At 37.3% G+C, this 15,838-nt stretch overlaps 1 protein-coding gene across 2 annotated transcripts in view; it reads left to right on the plus strand.

Annotated features, from left to right (window-relative positions):
* Window positions 1-2,459, plus strand: part of bcl7a (BAF chromatin remodeling complex subunit BCL7A) — a 46,601-nt gene extending 44,142 nt beyond the window's left edge. For both annotated transcript variants that reach the window (XM_060843639.1, XM_060843640.1), the window contains exons 5-6: window positions 1,052-1,176; window positions 1,932-2,459. In XM_060843639.1, the coding sequence (XP_060699622.1) occupies window positions 1,052-1,176; window positions 1,932-2,006 (200 nt within the window). In that variant the 3' untranslated portion in view covers window positions 2,007-2,459. The remainder of the gene's footprint in view (window positions 1-1,051; window positions 1,177-1,931) is intronic.
* Window positions 2,460-15,838: the final 13,379 nt, after the last annotated feature.

Raw genomic sequence — 15,838 nt, forward strand, 5'->3', positions numbered from 1 at the left:
AGGGGAAAAGTGACTTTCTTTATCAAATCTGATTCTGAATTATATTGAAAATTACCATGATAGAAACCATTATTGTATTCAGAAATACTGTCTCTTTGGAAATAAGTAGGAATGGTTTGATCGTTTTTGATGAGGTGTTCCTGTTACAACTTCTATTATATACGAATGGATACATGTTGAATTGGAAGGCTTTTTAAATTAAATGGTGTTAGCTTTTATTGATTGATGGGAGAGAATGTGCATCCATTTCTCAGTTTTATTCAGTATGAAAATTTAGGAATTTTGATTTTTACACTGCGTTTAAGAATGAATCTGCAATAGTTTTCCATGCTGAAACAGCTTTGCAAAAATATTCCACACGTGTAGAGAATTTTTTCAGGTTTTATAAATCTCATTTTCCTTTTTAGGTCATCTATTTACCACTTAACTTCTGAGGGACAGTCAGTCAACTTGTTAGCTCCCATCTTTCTTGCTCGTATTGCTTTGTAACTCCTTGCTAAACAGTGCACGAATGAGGCCTTCATAATATGCATTGATGTGCTTTAAATGGCTAGGAATGAAAACTTCAGTGAAATCCTGGATATGACCATGTAACTTTCAAACTCAGTCAGTGCACTGATTTTGGAGGTCTTGTGTGGCAATAATCTGTTTGCAGAATGATAGAATTAAAATTTGGAATGTATTTTGAAAAGCTTTTAAACTGTTTCTATATAAAATTATCAACCTGAAAATCTCCAACATTTGTGCCCATTATTGTAATCCATGCTGCATAATCCACGATCGTTTTGGTATTGTTGAAAGTTTGGCTGAAAGACAAAGATTCCTTGGTCATATTGAGGTTTTTTCAATGGAGCATTCTTTTCTATTATATTTCTCGCAAACTTAAGACCTAGCAGCTTGCCTTTTGTCAGATTGGTTACCACTTTTTTCAGAATATCTGTCTATAACTAGTTTGTCGTAATGAGGGACACCAATCTTTGTGAAACTGTGATAAGTTTAAAAAGGTGAAAAATGAAATCTAATATATATACACTTGCTGTTTTTGTTATAGACACATCACCACCAGCAGAGCCAAATTCCCAAACTCCCCCAGAATTATCTCCAACTGATTTAGAGAAATCAGATATGCAGCCATTGGGAGTGAAAGAGAACACAGAGACTACCAAAGATACTCAGGTATAAGTGATAGAGTTTTTACAATACTGCAAATGCTAGTCCTATTTGGAGCAATAAATTATCTGAAACATTGAATGATAAGAGCGTACTTTTTAAAAATATACATTTGATCTATTATTTGGATATGAGTTTAAGAATACTCTTCTAATATAACGAATCCAAAAAATCAACAGCATTTCCGAACAATTGACTAATTCAAATGCACATTAATTCTCATGTTCTTTGAAGTAAACTGATTTTGATACATAAAATAAAGCACCTTTGTGTTCATGGGCAAGCAATCTTATTAAAATGTCAAGTATATGTCCAATGAAGTCTGTTCTGGTTAGAATCATTAAATAATGCTTGCCCAGAATCATTTCATACTTAGGCTAAAGTTTATTATCAGTGACAATGTTGTAAATATAGTTTAATGTTCTTTGTAATCTCTCTCTCTGGTCAAATTAAACACAGAATAGCATTGACTGGAATATGTGCTGCTTTGCCTGAACTTCACTGCACATTTGCATTTTCTCTTACAGTTGAAGCATTGGATAGATAAATCATTCCATTTAAACTCACATGCACAAAAACAGTGTTGTATTAGTACTACTTTAGAATTAAAATGTGTCCTTGTCTATTGTGCAAAATTGTTTGGTTTGTTTGTGATTGAACTTTGTACAATTTTTGCTAAAACTTTTATTGTGATCTTTTAAAAGTAACATCTGAGGGAGATTAATGCTGGTTTGGTAGTCAAACTTGATCTTTTTTCCTAGGAATCTGAAGATGGGGAACCACTTCCAAAAAAGATCAGAACAGAAACCTCTCAGCAGAGTGCTGAGGAGAGTTAGGCTGTCCAGAAACTCTGGGGTCACTTTCCATGAAAAGGTACATCAACAGGCCTCAATTCAGACCGACCTTCTAGAAACTTTCACACATTATTGAACATGGAGGAACCACTGACCACAAACGATTGTTGGGTCATAATCCAAGAAAATTTGGGAAGACTGGACAGACATGATGCTGACTAATTTCTCCTGTGAATACACATTCTAGTGATTTATATATTTAAATTACTTTCACTGTTAAAGTTGGGTGGGGTGGGTAGAAGAAATGGACTCAGGAGGGTTTACGCACTGGTAGTTTATAAAACTTGTCAAGATCACATGTTTTTTGCTGCTGTATTTCATTTCTTTTATTTATGTTGTAAAATATTTAATGATGGTACAGGTCAGAATTAGTATACATGTGAAATCCATTATTCATGCCATTTTAATTCCATTTTTTGTGCCTGTTTTTTTAAAAAAAAACAATGACCACTATCTTACAGAAAGTGCCCTTTGTTTGTCTAGAAAGTAGTAAGATTCTGTTGTGATCATGTTTAATCAGTGTAACGAAGTCTGAGCTATTGGTCCTTTTCGTGTTTGGCTTTGTAACTAAAACACTCTACAAGTATCTGAAATAGAAATCTGTTTCCTTGAATACAGCCATGTACAATAGGTTATTCCATTCATTTACTAATGGGAGAAAATATGGATTTCTGGATATGTTAGACTTGTTTAGTTGAAAATAAGTTTCTACACAAATGGTATCTATAGTGGATGTGTGATTGTATTCAACTTATAGGCTAACCAGGAATCTGGATGTAAAATGAAACTTTCAAATAGTGAATAGGATACATCCAGGATACTGTTCAGAATTTTAAAATAATTGATGAGCTGTCCTAATGCTTTGGTGAACTAATCTGATGAGTTGTTTCCTGGAGGTCCAAGATTGTATGTCTCTTCCAAAAGTGTCTAACTGAATCTGTGCTGCTGTGAAGGACAATTGAGATTGTTCTTAGTCTACAGCAGATTTTAATGGTGCTTATGCAAGCCTGAGAGTAAAAGTGTCTTTGGATGATGCATGTTGTGGGATGTAAAGAAAGTATTAGTACTCTACCTTAGTTTGCATCTTCTGGAAAAAAAAAGTATTGAAATTCTTCTGTAGGCCATGCTTTGTTTGATCAGCTAATGCAAACAAACCTACTGAGTTTCTTCAGTAGTGAAAAAACTTGAATGAAGGTGATGAGGGTATTAAATTTATTTTGTCGATTGTTACATTTTGAAGTAAAAAATAATTTGCAAGTGGGTCAGTTTCTCATATCACTTTGTGTAGTAAAGTGCAAATGAAACCCCAAAGTTTAATTTGATTAAATCCTTGAAACATCTAAAAGCTGAGGCACTAAAGATGTGGAGGCAGATATGAACTTTGGGAACTCTATCTGAGATTGCTTACAAAATTCAACAAGCTCAATGTTTTAAATTTCCAATCTGAAAAGTTGATAGACTTCATACTGCATTCATTCTCATTTGAATGATAAGAGTAGTATTAGTAATTTAAAATGTTGATGATTGCATTTCCCTGTGGCAAGATATGTGTTACATCTTTGCATTAAATACTGTAACTGTTAAAACTACTTAAAGCCATTAGTGTTTATATTTATTTGAGGCTTTATTGATTTATTTTTGAAACGCAGGGTTCCAACATTAATATATGGAACTGAGCTCAAAGTTATGGTTGTATTCAAGGAAATAAAATTAATGTGTAAACCTCCACTTCATTGCAGTTACCTTTTGCATAGTTGTTAGGTGCTTATGTGCTGAGAATGAGAACACATATATGGTTTTAACAAATTGATTTGCTCAAGATTATCACTCACTCGCACTGACATGCCTGAGTTTTTCCATCTAAAATATTTCAAATAAAATTTTTGTTTAAAGTGATTTGAATACTTGGTAATAAAATCAAACTCCGACAATATATATTCCCATTATAAGTGTTTGAAATTCTGTAACCTAGGCCACTTAGAAAATTCAAATTCTGGATCTGAAGTAATTTAGTTGGATAGGTTCAATTCATAGTAAATTGTTTATAATGTCAATTTGAAAATCTCAATTTTGCATCATTTTCTCCGGTGCCAGAGCAGCCCTGAGTGTCAACATTTGGTTCAGGCAGTGCAGCTACCCATATGGGCTTTGGGTTTAAATTTGCAAATCCAAGTTCAGTGCTGGTTGAGGCCCCAAGTGTAGAATTAAAGTATAAATGAGTAGAGACTGTAAACTGCATGATCTGTCCAGTTGTATTAGTTTTGAGCAGCCTATCTTTAAGGGGACAGCTAAGATTGCACTGAACAATGACCCAAGAAGTAGAGTTTTTTTCCATTGGAAAAGCAAGAATGGACCTCATTGCTCTGAAAACTACAGCTTGCTGGTACGTTTCAGGATCTATTTTCCTTCCCCACTCTTCCAGGCTCAGTCTATGAGCAGGGGAGCTCTAATTTCCTAAACTTCCCAAAGAGATAAACCACAGAGTACCCATTTGCTGCTTTGAGCTCATGGCAGCATTTAAACAAAGCCTGAAGCTGAATTTAGTTTAGGTTTTGGATCAGGACAGTGTAGCATTGCTTGACTGACTTTGCTGCAATTTTGGGTGCACATTTAATTGCTTCATTTTTGTTCTTTACCAGTTGGTTAGCAGATGTCTGGTGTTCTGATTTGTATTTTTAATTTCTGTATTTTGGGTGGGGAATGAGTGAAAGTTGGTGTTGAATTTATTACTTGGTTGTTTTCATGTTACAGAAACTGTGGAGGTGAAATGTCAGCATTGTTGCACATGAAGAGTATTTCTCATGGTTGTGGGACTACTTTGTGCATTACACTAGATTGGAGTAACTCAGGAACTGATTAGTACGTCTGGTTGTTTCATTTATGATCTCGTGCTCCAATTCAAATGAATAAAAGTTGAAAATGGTGCTTGCAAAATGTACCTAGTGAGTCTAGAGACCCAATTCACTGTATAAAGTGGCCCCAAAACCTGCCCAAATGTATAATTTGCATTTTTCATCAAAGTTTTAGTAAAATGCACAATGTGCCAATACTCGGCCATATTTTTAACTTGCATAGTTTTTCTTAAGATTATAATACTTTATGATGGGGACCTACTGCAGCTGAGTTGTCTCCTCAATTGAACCTGTTCTACTTTTGCATATAGAAATAAAGCTGTAATTTGGAAACAAGCTGAGTAGAATTGGATCAATTTGCTGTTGTCCAACTGAACCAAATATCAAATGATATACAAATTCCTAAACAGAATTATATTGAATAATGACAGGAGAAATAGAATGGGTTTTTAGTATTGAAGGTGTATACTGTTTGAAAATTTCTATATAATACTTTGTCACGTGTGCATTAATTCAGTGCTTTTTGGACCTTTTGACAGTACTACTTTATATGGTAGGTCCATGGGGAAGATTTATTGGAAAATGCAAAGAAACATTTTTTAATTTACTCTTGCAGGACTTTCAAAAGTAATCCAAAAAAGAATGTTAACATCCCATTTTCCTTCAGGTAACTAGTTTAAAGAATTCTGGTTTAGTTATGATTTACTTTGGAACCTTGTTATAAACTACTGGGGACCGGCAACACACTTTTAACTAGGTTTCAAAGTACTGGTCCTGTTTAACTTTACATGTTTTAGTTCTGTTTGCTATGAATGCATAAACCAAAAGCAGCTCAAGTTTTAGTGGCAAATTTACTAAAAGTGGTGAGGTGTGTAGCAATCCCCAATGTTGAGTGTGATCTTTATGTAGGTATTTCTTAGTTTCAAGCCGGCTGCAGTGAAAGTTAGTTGTATACCTCGCGTCATGAAGGGGCTCAACGGTGTAATTTTTTTAAGCTATGAGCAACACTAATGAACTTTGTACATGTGGTATGAATTTTTATACAATTGGGTGTAGTCTTGCCTTCCATAACTAAGTTTGGGTTTTGCTATTAGAATTTCTGTACAGTGTAGATTGGGTATTGTCTTATTCCGTTTGAAACTAGTGCAGTTTAATGTTCAAGAAAGCTTCTGGCTGTGTTTAAAAAAAAGATAAAATAGTTTTCATTCATTTAAAAATGAAATGCAGTGCCACAGTTAAAGCAGGAGAAGTTTACCTTTATTGAAAACAAAAACTTGGGGGTCGTGCGAGTTTTTCTCTTACGCTTAAAAAAGTTGGAGCTTCTGTTACATTTTAGTTACCCCCGCAGCTTCTTCTATCTGAGGAATACTTTAAAACAAATCCCATCTTGTATCTGTGAAGTTGTTGTTTTGCAAGACTGAGATATTGCCAGGGCCAGAATGAGTGTTTTAACTTTATCTAGAATTTTGATTTTCAATTTTCGCCTTTCAAGCTTGTACGTTAATAGAAATTGAAGCACCACATTCCAAATGTTTGTAGAAGTGCAGGCACTTACTAATATATCAAAATAGCAGCAAACACTCTTGTTGTGATTTTAGGTCTTGAAATCCATGCCACTACTACATTCTAACTACAGCAAACTATATGAATACTGTCCGATTGTCAAAATAAAATAAATTTGTGATCAGATTGCCCATCTTTTAACAACAAGATTTTTAGAGACCGAAGCTATCATGAAAATACTTAACAATTTCCAACTGAAATGCAATGTGTTGTACAGCAGTATGTTTTCTTTATTTATTCTTGAGTATGGTTTGTACCATGTACAATGGCTTTGTTTTCATGAATAAAAAAAATTGTATAACACATTGTGTTTTTATTCAGTTATGTATTGTATTTTTATTTCCTATAAAATGACAAAAGGTTACAGATGATATGGAACCTGACCAAAATTAAACTCTTTACAGGAACATATTGTGCTCATGTTGAAATTTTTTAATGATTACTAATGGGTTTTGAAGTAATAAAATCCTATGTATTTTTATCTGCCAACATTTTTCTTCCAGTGCATCTGAAGTTAGTTCAGAAGTAGTTGCAAATTTTCAGTCAGATCCTTCTGTCAGAAGTGACACTTGATTGTCAAAAAACATCTTAAAATTTGGAGAGAACTTAATAATATTGTGAAGCAAGTTAGATTACTAGAGTCTTAGTTAAGGCAAAGTGCACTTTAATGTTGCTACATCTCTTGACTTTGCTTCCAGGTTTTCTTTTTCATGGTTTTGATGAGGGAGGAGGGTGGTGGTGGTGTTGGATATTGCTGGGGTAAGCATTGTGTTAGGAACTTATTACCAATTCATTTTTTTATTCTTGAATATTCATGATAGTTTTCAGCATTCATATGCAGAGTAATAAAAATTGGAAGAAAATGAAGGCTGGTTTAGTTTTTGCCTTTTGGATGTACTAGCCCTCATCAAGTAGGTGTTTTCGTTTACATAGTATTTTTTGCTATTATCTTGTATTTTTTTCCTCCAACCCATTATAGTTTGATTTTTAACTTTTTTTATATTTAATATATTTTAATTGTATACTTTTCTGTTTTTAAGTGAAACTTGCCATTTAAGTATCAGTCAACTGTAGATGTTTTCATATAACTCTTTTTGGAAATATTTCATGTACTTATGATGTGTCAACCTATTTCAGTCCCAATGTATATATTTTCATTTGAGAAGCTTGAATCTTATTTTTTTCTGAATGATTAATTGCTTTGTTGGATTTTCCTTTGATTTCCTTAAAATATACTAGACCCAGTTAGGACATCAGGTAGGATTTCTATTCACCTTGTATCAATGTACTTTAATTGCATGTTTTGTTGGGATAATCTCAATGTAACAGTATTCAATCTATTTCTAAAATTTCAGTGCAAGCTGAAGAGGCTGGTATGATTTCCCACTTCTGTTCCAACTTTGTTCTATTGTTCAATGAAGTAGGTGTATACTTCTAATTATTTAATTCATGGAGAGCATACTTGATGCCAGGAGTACATAAACCCATTTCCAGCAAGGTTTACTTAATGCAAAACAGCAAACTCTGGATAATCGGCTTGCTCACATTGATATCAATTAACTTTGCATAGTCCAGTAATCGAGCCTAGAACCTAAATTTGTATAGCTTGGATCTGTTCTTGGTACTGTGTATTTACAAATTGAGCTAAGAGGGGCGAGGCAGGAAATGCAAAACCTAATGGCCTCTGCTTGATGAAGAACATAGCATTGGATTAAGCCGTTTAGCTCTTTGTGTCTATTCTGCCACGAGTTAAAGGTTTATGGCCTATCTGGACCCTAATTATATTTAACTCATTTTTCCCATTTCTCTTGCCTCCTTTGGGTAATGAGCAATTTCAGATTTAAATTTAACAATTGATCTAGAATCAATTGCTCTTCACAGAAGACCATTTTAATTTTGTTGAATTTATTGTAGAAATACTTCTGTATTTCACTTCTGAAGCGCTTCGCTGTAACTGTTAAACATGCCCCTTGTCATAGTTCCTCACATGCACACACAGCAGAAAGTTTCACTCACTGTAGCTAGTTTGTTCCCTGATCTTAAACTATCAAATATTTCGTTAATTTCCAATTCCAACAGATGCAAATTTAGAGTATTTGTTCTTTAACCGTTGAACTCCAGTTATAATTCTGGTACATCTGCATTGCGATCCTTCAAGGGCAATACATCCATCCTAAGGTGAGTTCTGCAAAATGGTACCTAGGTGTGTTGAACCAGAGCTTTCTTTAATTGAATATTCTAGTCTTTTAAAGCACAGCAGCCCATTTGCTGTTCTGATTATTTTCCAATTACCATAATCTGAACCTGGACCAATATTCTGTCTTAAGCTACATGGCCTTGAAACCTATCGGAAGGACCATGCAGTGGCTGGAGAAATGAGAGAGAACACAGACCTGGACCCATATCTTGCACATCTTTGCCCCCTCCTGTTTCACAATTTAGCACGTACTCCAGGCTCAAATTGGATCATCCCCCAATTGCCTGTTTTGCAATCTAGGATGAATATGTACAATGCAATATAAAAATGTGCTAACCAGTTTGTGGATGAAGCAGGATGAAATTGGGCAGACTGTTTTGATCAATTTTACATTTACAATATAATTCGATCATATCCCACATTCTCATCTCTATCTCAGAGTCACAGATGTACAGCACGGAGATAGACCCTTCGGTCCAACCAGATATCCCAACCCAATCTAGTCCCACCTGCCAGCACCCGGCCCATATCCCTGCAACCCTTCCTATTCATATACCCATCCAGACGTCTTTTATATGTTGCAATTGTACTAGCCTCCACCACTTCCTCTGGCAGCTCATTCCATACACGTACCACCCTCTGTGTGAAAAAGTTGCCCCTTAGGTCCCTTGATATCTTGTCCCTCTCACCCTAAACCTATGCCCTCTAGTTCTGGACTCCCCGACCCTAGGGAAAGGACTTTGTCTATTTATCCTATTCATGCCCCTCATGATTTTATAAACTTCTAAGATCATCCCTCAGCCTCTGATGCTCCAGGGAAAACAGCCCCAGCCTATTCAACCTCTCCCTATAGGTCAAACCCTCCAATCCCGGCAACATCCTTGTAAATTGTTTTTGAACCCTTTCAAGTCTCTCAGCATCCTTCTGATTGGAAGGAGACCAGAATTGCACACAATATTCCAAAAGTAGCCTAACCAATGTGCTGTACGGCTGCAACATGACTTCCCAACTCCTGACCAATAAAGGAAAGCATACCAAACGCCGCCTTCACTATTCTATCTATCTGCGACTCTACTTTCAAGGACCTGTGAACCTGCACTTCCAGGTCTCTGTTCAGCAACACTCCCTAGGATCTTACCATTAAGTGTATAAGTCCTGCTAAGATTTGCTTTCCCAAAATGTAGCACCTCACATTTATCTAAATTAAACTCCATCTGCCACTCCTCAGCCCATTGGCCCATCTGATCGAGATCCCATTTTAATTTGAGATAACCACCTTTGTTGTCTGCTAGACCTCCAACTTTAGTGTCATCTGCAACCTTAACGATACCATTTGCGCTCACGTCCAAATCATTAATGTAAATGATAAAGTAGTGAACCCTGCACTGATCCTTGTGGCACTCCACTGATCACAGGCCTCCAGTCTGAAAAGCAACACCACCCTCTGTCTTCTACCTTCGAGCTAGTTCTGTATCCAAATGGCTAGTTCTCCCTGTTTTCCATGAGATCTCACCTTGCTAACCAGCCTCCCATGGGGAATCTTGTTTGAATGCCTTATAGAAGTCCATATAGATCACCCTGGGAGGCTCCCTGCCTCCAATCCTGATGAAGGACTTTTGCCTGAAACATTGATTTTCCTGCTCCTCGAATGCTGCCTGACCTGTTGTGCTTTTCCAGCACCACTCTAATCTAAACTCAATATAGATGATGTCTACTGCTCTGCCCTCATCAATCCTCTTTGTTACTTCAAAAAAACTCAAGTTTGTGAGACATGATTTCCTACGCACAAAGCCATGTTGACTATCCCTAATCAGTCCTTGCCTTTCCATATACATCCTGTCCCTCAGGATTCCCTCCAACAACTTGCCCATCACTGACGGCAGGATCACCGGTCCATAGTTCCCTGGCCTGTCCTTAACACCTTTCTTAAATAGTGTTACCACGTTTGCCAACCTCCAGTCTTCTGGCACCTCACCTGTGACTATTAATGATACAAATATCTCAGTAAGAGGCCCTAGCTTCCCACAGAATTCTTATTAAAACTCACCAGGAGAGTGCTGCTCCTCATGTATATTGCATATTCATTATGATACTGGGGCTGAAGGAGTTAAATTGGGGACCAATGTATAATTCTTCTTAGGATTAAAAAGATTAAGGAGTGATACAGTTGAGGTGTTTATGAAGATTAAAGGATTTGATAGGATAAGTGGGAGTTTTCTTTAGGTGGAAGTACCAGAAACAGTACTTGTCATTTAAAATTGGATATTCGTCACAAAAAAAATGGATGTTTGCTTAGAAATCTGTTGTGGTTAGGTCAGTGATGAAATTCAAAACTAGTTCATTTTCTTTTTTGTTAACAAAGAATGTTGAGGATTCTGAATTAAGGCAGGTAGACAGAGAGCCAAGCTATAGCTTAAACATGATCTAATTGGACAGCAGAATTGACCTGTTTCTGTAGTTTGATACTCAAGGTAGACAGTAGTGAAGAACTAGGAGAAAGTGAGAACTGCAGATGCTGGAGATCAGATCAAAAAGTGTGATGCTCAAAAAGCACAGCTGGTCAGGCAGCATCCGAGGACCAGGAGAGTCGACATTTCCACTTTTCCCCCCTCCCCATATTAGCCCAGATCCAACCTTCCAACTCAGCACCGCCCCCTTGAGCGGTCCTACCTGTTCATCTTCCTTTGTACCTATCTGCTCCACCCTCTTATCACCTTCACCCCCTACCTTCATCTACCTATTGTATTCCCAACTATCTTCCCCCAACTCCACCCCCATTTAGCTCTCAGGTGCCTTGGGCCCCACCCCCTGCTCATTCCTGATGAAGAGCTCATGCTTGAAACATGACTTTCCTGCTTGGGTGCTGCCTGCCTGGCTGGCTGTACTTTTCCAGCACCACTTTTTGACCCTGAATAGTGAAGAATTGCATCTGTTCATAAGCACTTTGTGCACTTTTTGAATATACATATTGCATAATTTCTGTTCTTACAGAATCCAATCTAAGCTGTGCAGTCCTGCCACATTCAGTCGAGTGGCGATGGGCAATTGCCCAATCATATTTAGAGGAGGAAGCTGCACAAATCTTCCCATCCTCAGTGATGGGGGAACCTAGCATTTTGGTGGAAGAGAGATTTCTGAAGCGTTTGCAATAATCTTCAGCCTGAAGTGTCAAGAGGATGATCACCTTGGTCAACTCCTGAGATCCCCAGCATACCAGATGCTAGTCTTCAGCCACTTAATTCATTTCAACTGATATCAAGATACCACTGAAGATGCAGAATACCTCAGAAGACATGGCCTTTACCTATATGTTGGCAATTGTGTGAAGACATACTGTAGATCTTTTGAACCCTGAGCCAAATAGTGTAACTGTAAAATTGCTCCCTACCTAGCAGTGTGGAAAATTGCTCCAGTATATCCACTCAAAAAGCTGTTCAAATCTAACACAGCCAATTACCACTCCATCAGTCTACTCTTAATCAAGGAAAGTGCTTGAAGATGTCATCAACAGTGATATCAGGCAGCACTTATCATTAACATTTGGGTCTCTTGGCTTGGTTTTTACTGCCTCGGTTCAAGCATGGTCAACTTGTTCAGCCATTTTATGAAACACTTCAGGTATAAGTGAGATTTGATCACATGGTTTCTAGACCAGAGGTGAGGATTTTCCCACTGACCCATAAGAGCACTTTTTTTTATTTTTAATCAACTTGTTGGACATGTTATGACCCATCTAGGGCAGTTGTGACTTGAACCATGTCTTCTGGTTTAGATGTATGGACACTAGCATTGCAACAGAAGAATTCCCAAAATGTTTTCAGCGAATTCCTCAGGAGATACTTTCTAATCAACTTGTTCAGAGATGTTGTTATATACCCCTGGAGAAGGCGTGACTTGAACCAAGACCTTGTTCAGAAGTAGGGAGACTATACTGTGTTCTCAAAACCATACCAAAAGAATCTCACATTACAGAAGAGACCCTTTGGTTTATCCAAGTCTCCACAAATAGCTACTTTAAATCCAACAAGTCCCATTTTCCAGCTATCTCCAGCTGCTTTATCAATTGACCTTCATTGTAAAGTCGAAAGTGGGGATGTTCACTGTACCATGCTCAATGCTGTTTGCAACTCAGACACTGATACAATCTATGTCTGAATACAGTGATCTATGGATAATATCCTAGCTTGGGCTAACGAATAGCAAGTAACATTTGTGCCACACAAATGCCAGGCAGTAACCATCTCCAATAAGAGTTCATCTAACCACTGCTCCTTGATATTCAATAGTGTTATCAGTAAATCCCCCACTAACAATATCCTAAAAGTTACTATTGACCAGAACCTCAATTGGACTCAGCATGCAACTGCAGTGGGTATAAGAGCAGGTCAGAGTTTAGGGATACTATGTCGAGTAACTTGCCCCAGACTCTCCAAAGCCTGTCCACCATCTATAAGGTATAATTTTCGAGTGTGGTAGAATACACTCCACTTGCCTGCTCTGTGCAGTTCCAACAACATTCAAGAAGCTTGATGCCATCCAGAACAAATCAGCCCACTTGAATGGTGTTCAAACACCCTGCAAACATTCAATCCCTCCATGACCAGCATCACCAACGAACTGCACTGTGGCAATTCATCAATCCTTGCCACAGCTACCAACTAGAAGGATAGCAGCTCCATAGGCACGCCATGATATGCAGACAGTACACAAAGCTAGTCTCTATTCTGACTTGAAAATAGCTGTATTCTTCAGTATTGCTGGAACCCTGAACAGTGTGTTTTGGATGTCTATACACCAGATGGATTGCAATGGTGCAAGAAAGCAACTCACTTCCATTTGCTCAAGAGCAATATATGATGGCCTAACTAGTAAGCCCACATCCATGAATAAATGGAATAAAAATGATAGTTAATGACCTAACTTATCGCAATAAAAGCGGACTGTCACCTGGTGAGCCATTACAGTGATACCCTGTGCAATTTGTGATGTGCTTATAATGTTAATCACTATCTGTTTCAACACTACCGCCATAAAACAGTTAACATTTAAATGTAACAGCTTTTAAGACAATTTTACAATCTAGCTAGTTACTTGCTTGATGTGTTATAATTGCTGGGACATTCGTCTTGTAATCTAAAGGTATAAAGGGATTTATGGATTTTAGAAAAAAAAGCAAAGTATTGCAGCTTGCAGAAATATGAAATAAAACTAGTGCGGGAAATAAAGGTCCGTCAGCATCTATGGAAAGAGAAATCCTGTTAAAGTTTCCGGTTATAGTTTTTAAATAGTGGTATCCGGTATTCATACTCTCATTAGTCATCACATCATCAATGAATTAAAGGATTAAATGTCATCCTTTCACTCCATTTGTACATTTTAAATAAATTTATAGTATGAATACTTTTATACTAAATAGCTTTATCAACTATTTGGGTTAGTAACTTGTGGAGAAGGCATACATTTATGCATATATTGTATTGATGTCCTTGATGTGAAGTTCAAACAAGTGAATTATTATTAGCTAAGTACTTTGAGTAGTAATGACTGGTACAGATGTACAGTTTGACGTGTTTTTTTTGCATGCTGTTGAAAAATAAATCTGGACGTCCTGCTACATAAACTAAAGGTCAAGCTTCAAACCAACAAAGCCTAGTTGATTAATAGACTGTTTAAGTAAGTGCTACTGTTAATTCCTTATGATCTGTTAAGTCTACACAAATATTTTTAATTCCCAGTTTTTAAAAAAACTATTCCTTTCAATCCTGTTCATTGAGGATTATCTAAAGATGTTGCATTTACAATATCTTTGCTCTCTGGTTTTATTTGCTGTCTTCTCAAGGATGTTGGGAAAGATAGTATGATTTACCATCAGAATCACTGGAGAAACTCAGCAGGTCTGGCAGCATCCACAGAGAGAAAGCAGAATTAACCTTTCAAGTCCAGTGACTCCGGTTTAATACTGATAATAGTAGCTAGGAAAAGATTATTTAGCTTGATGATTGGGAAGGTGTGGTGAAGAAGTGAGTGGATAGGTGGAGATGCAGCCAAGAGAGGAGGAAAGAAAGCCAGGTAGACAAATGTAAGCTGGTGACAAGCTAATAATGGATAAAGTGCACAGGTGAAATAGGTTGGGCTGATTTCAGCACAGCCATGTCATGATACAACTGGGGTGTAGGGTTGTGTAAAGGACACGGAAAGAGGGGATCGGGCTCTTTACCTCCTCCCACACCCACACCCTGAGATGACATGGGCTGCTTTCAACATAGCAACTGAAAATGGGTTGGCTACTAATCCTTGTTACCAGTTTTTGTTTTTCCATGATTTTGAGATGCTGGTGTTGGTTTGGGGTGTACAGAGTTAAAATTCACAACACCAGGTTATAGTCAAGCTGGTTTAATTGGAAGCACTAACTTTTGGAGCGCTGTTCCTTCATCAGGTGGTTGTCCTTCATCAAAACATTTATTTTGCAAGATAGTTATGGGAGCATAGAAATGGCGGAGGAGCTGAACAGGCATTTTGTATCAGTCTTTATGGTGGAAGATTAGTTTGAACATTAATAGTAAAGAATAAGAGTGGTGGAATTAAGTACCATCATAGCTGTATTAGAAAAACTAATGAGGCTGAAGGAAGATTGGTCCGTTGGCCCTGATTCCTTGCATCCTAGGATCCTAAAAGAGGTGGTTACAGAGAGTGGATGCAATGTTTGTAATTTTCCAAAAATTTTTGGATAAAATAGAAAATGGGAAAAGTGAGCTATGTCACCAATGCTTCATCCAGAGGCACCCTGATGTTAGGTTAAAACAAGGACTGCAGATGCTGGAAACCAGAGTCTAGATTAGAGTGGTGCCGGAAAAACACAGCAGGTCAGGCAGAATAGCTCTATTCCTGATGAAGGGCTTTTGCCCAAAGCGTCGATTTTTTTCCTGCTCCTTGGACGCTGCCTGACCTGCTGTGCTTTTCCAGCGCCACTCTAATCTAATCACTGATGATGTTACCTTGTATGGTGACGAAATGTCTGAAAATGAACCTTCTAGCTCAGTGAGCAAAGGTTCATCTTGGATTCTGGAGTAGTACTGAAAGATTGGAAAACTGCCAATATGATGTCCCTGTTCAAAAAAGAGGCAGGCAAAAAGTAGGTAACTGTAGGCCAATTAACCTAATCTATTATTGGAAAATTGTTGGAATCAAGTATTAAGTAAAAA

The sequence above is a fragment of the Hemiscyllium ocellatum genome, chromosome 24, assembly GCF_020745735.1.
Source record: "Hemiscyllium ocellatum isolate sHemOce1 chromosome 24, sHemOce1.pat.X.cur, whole genome shotgun sequence".
Classification (NCBI taxonomy): Eukaryota; Metazoa; Chordata; class Chondrichthyes; order Orectolobiformes; family Hemiscylliidae; genus Hemiscyllium; species Hemiscyllium ocellatum.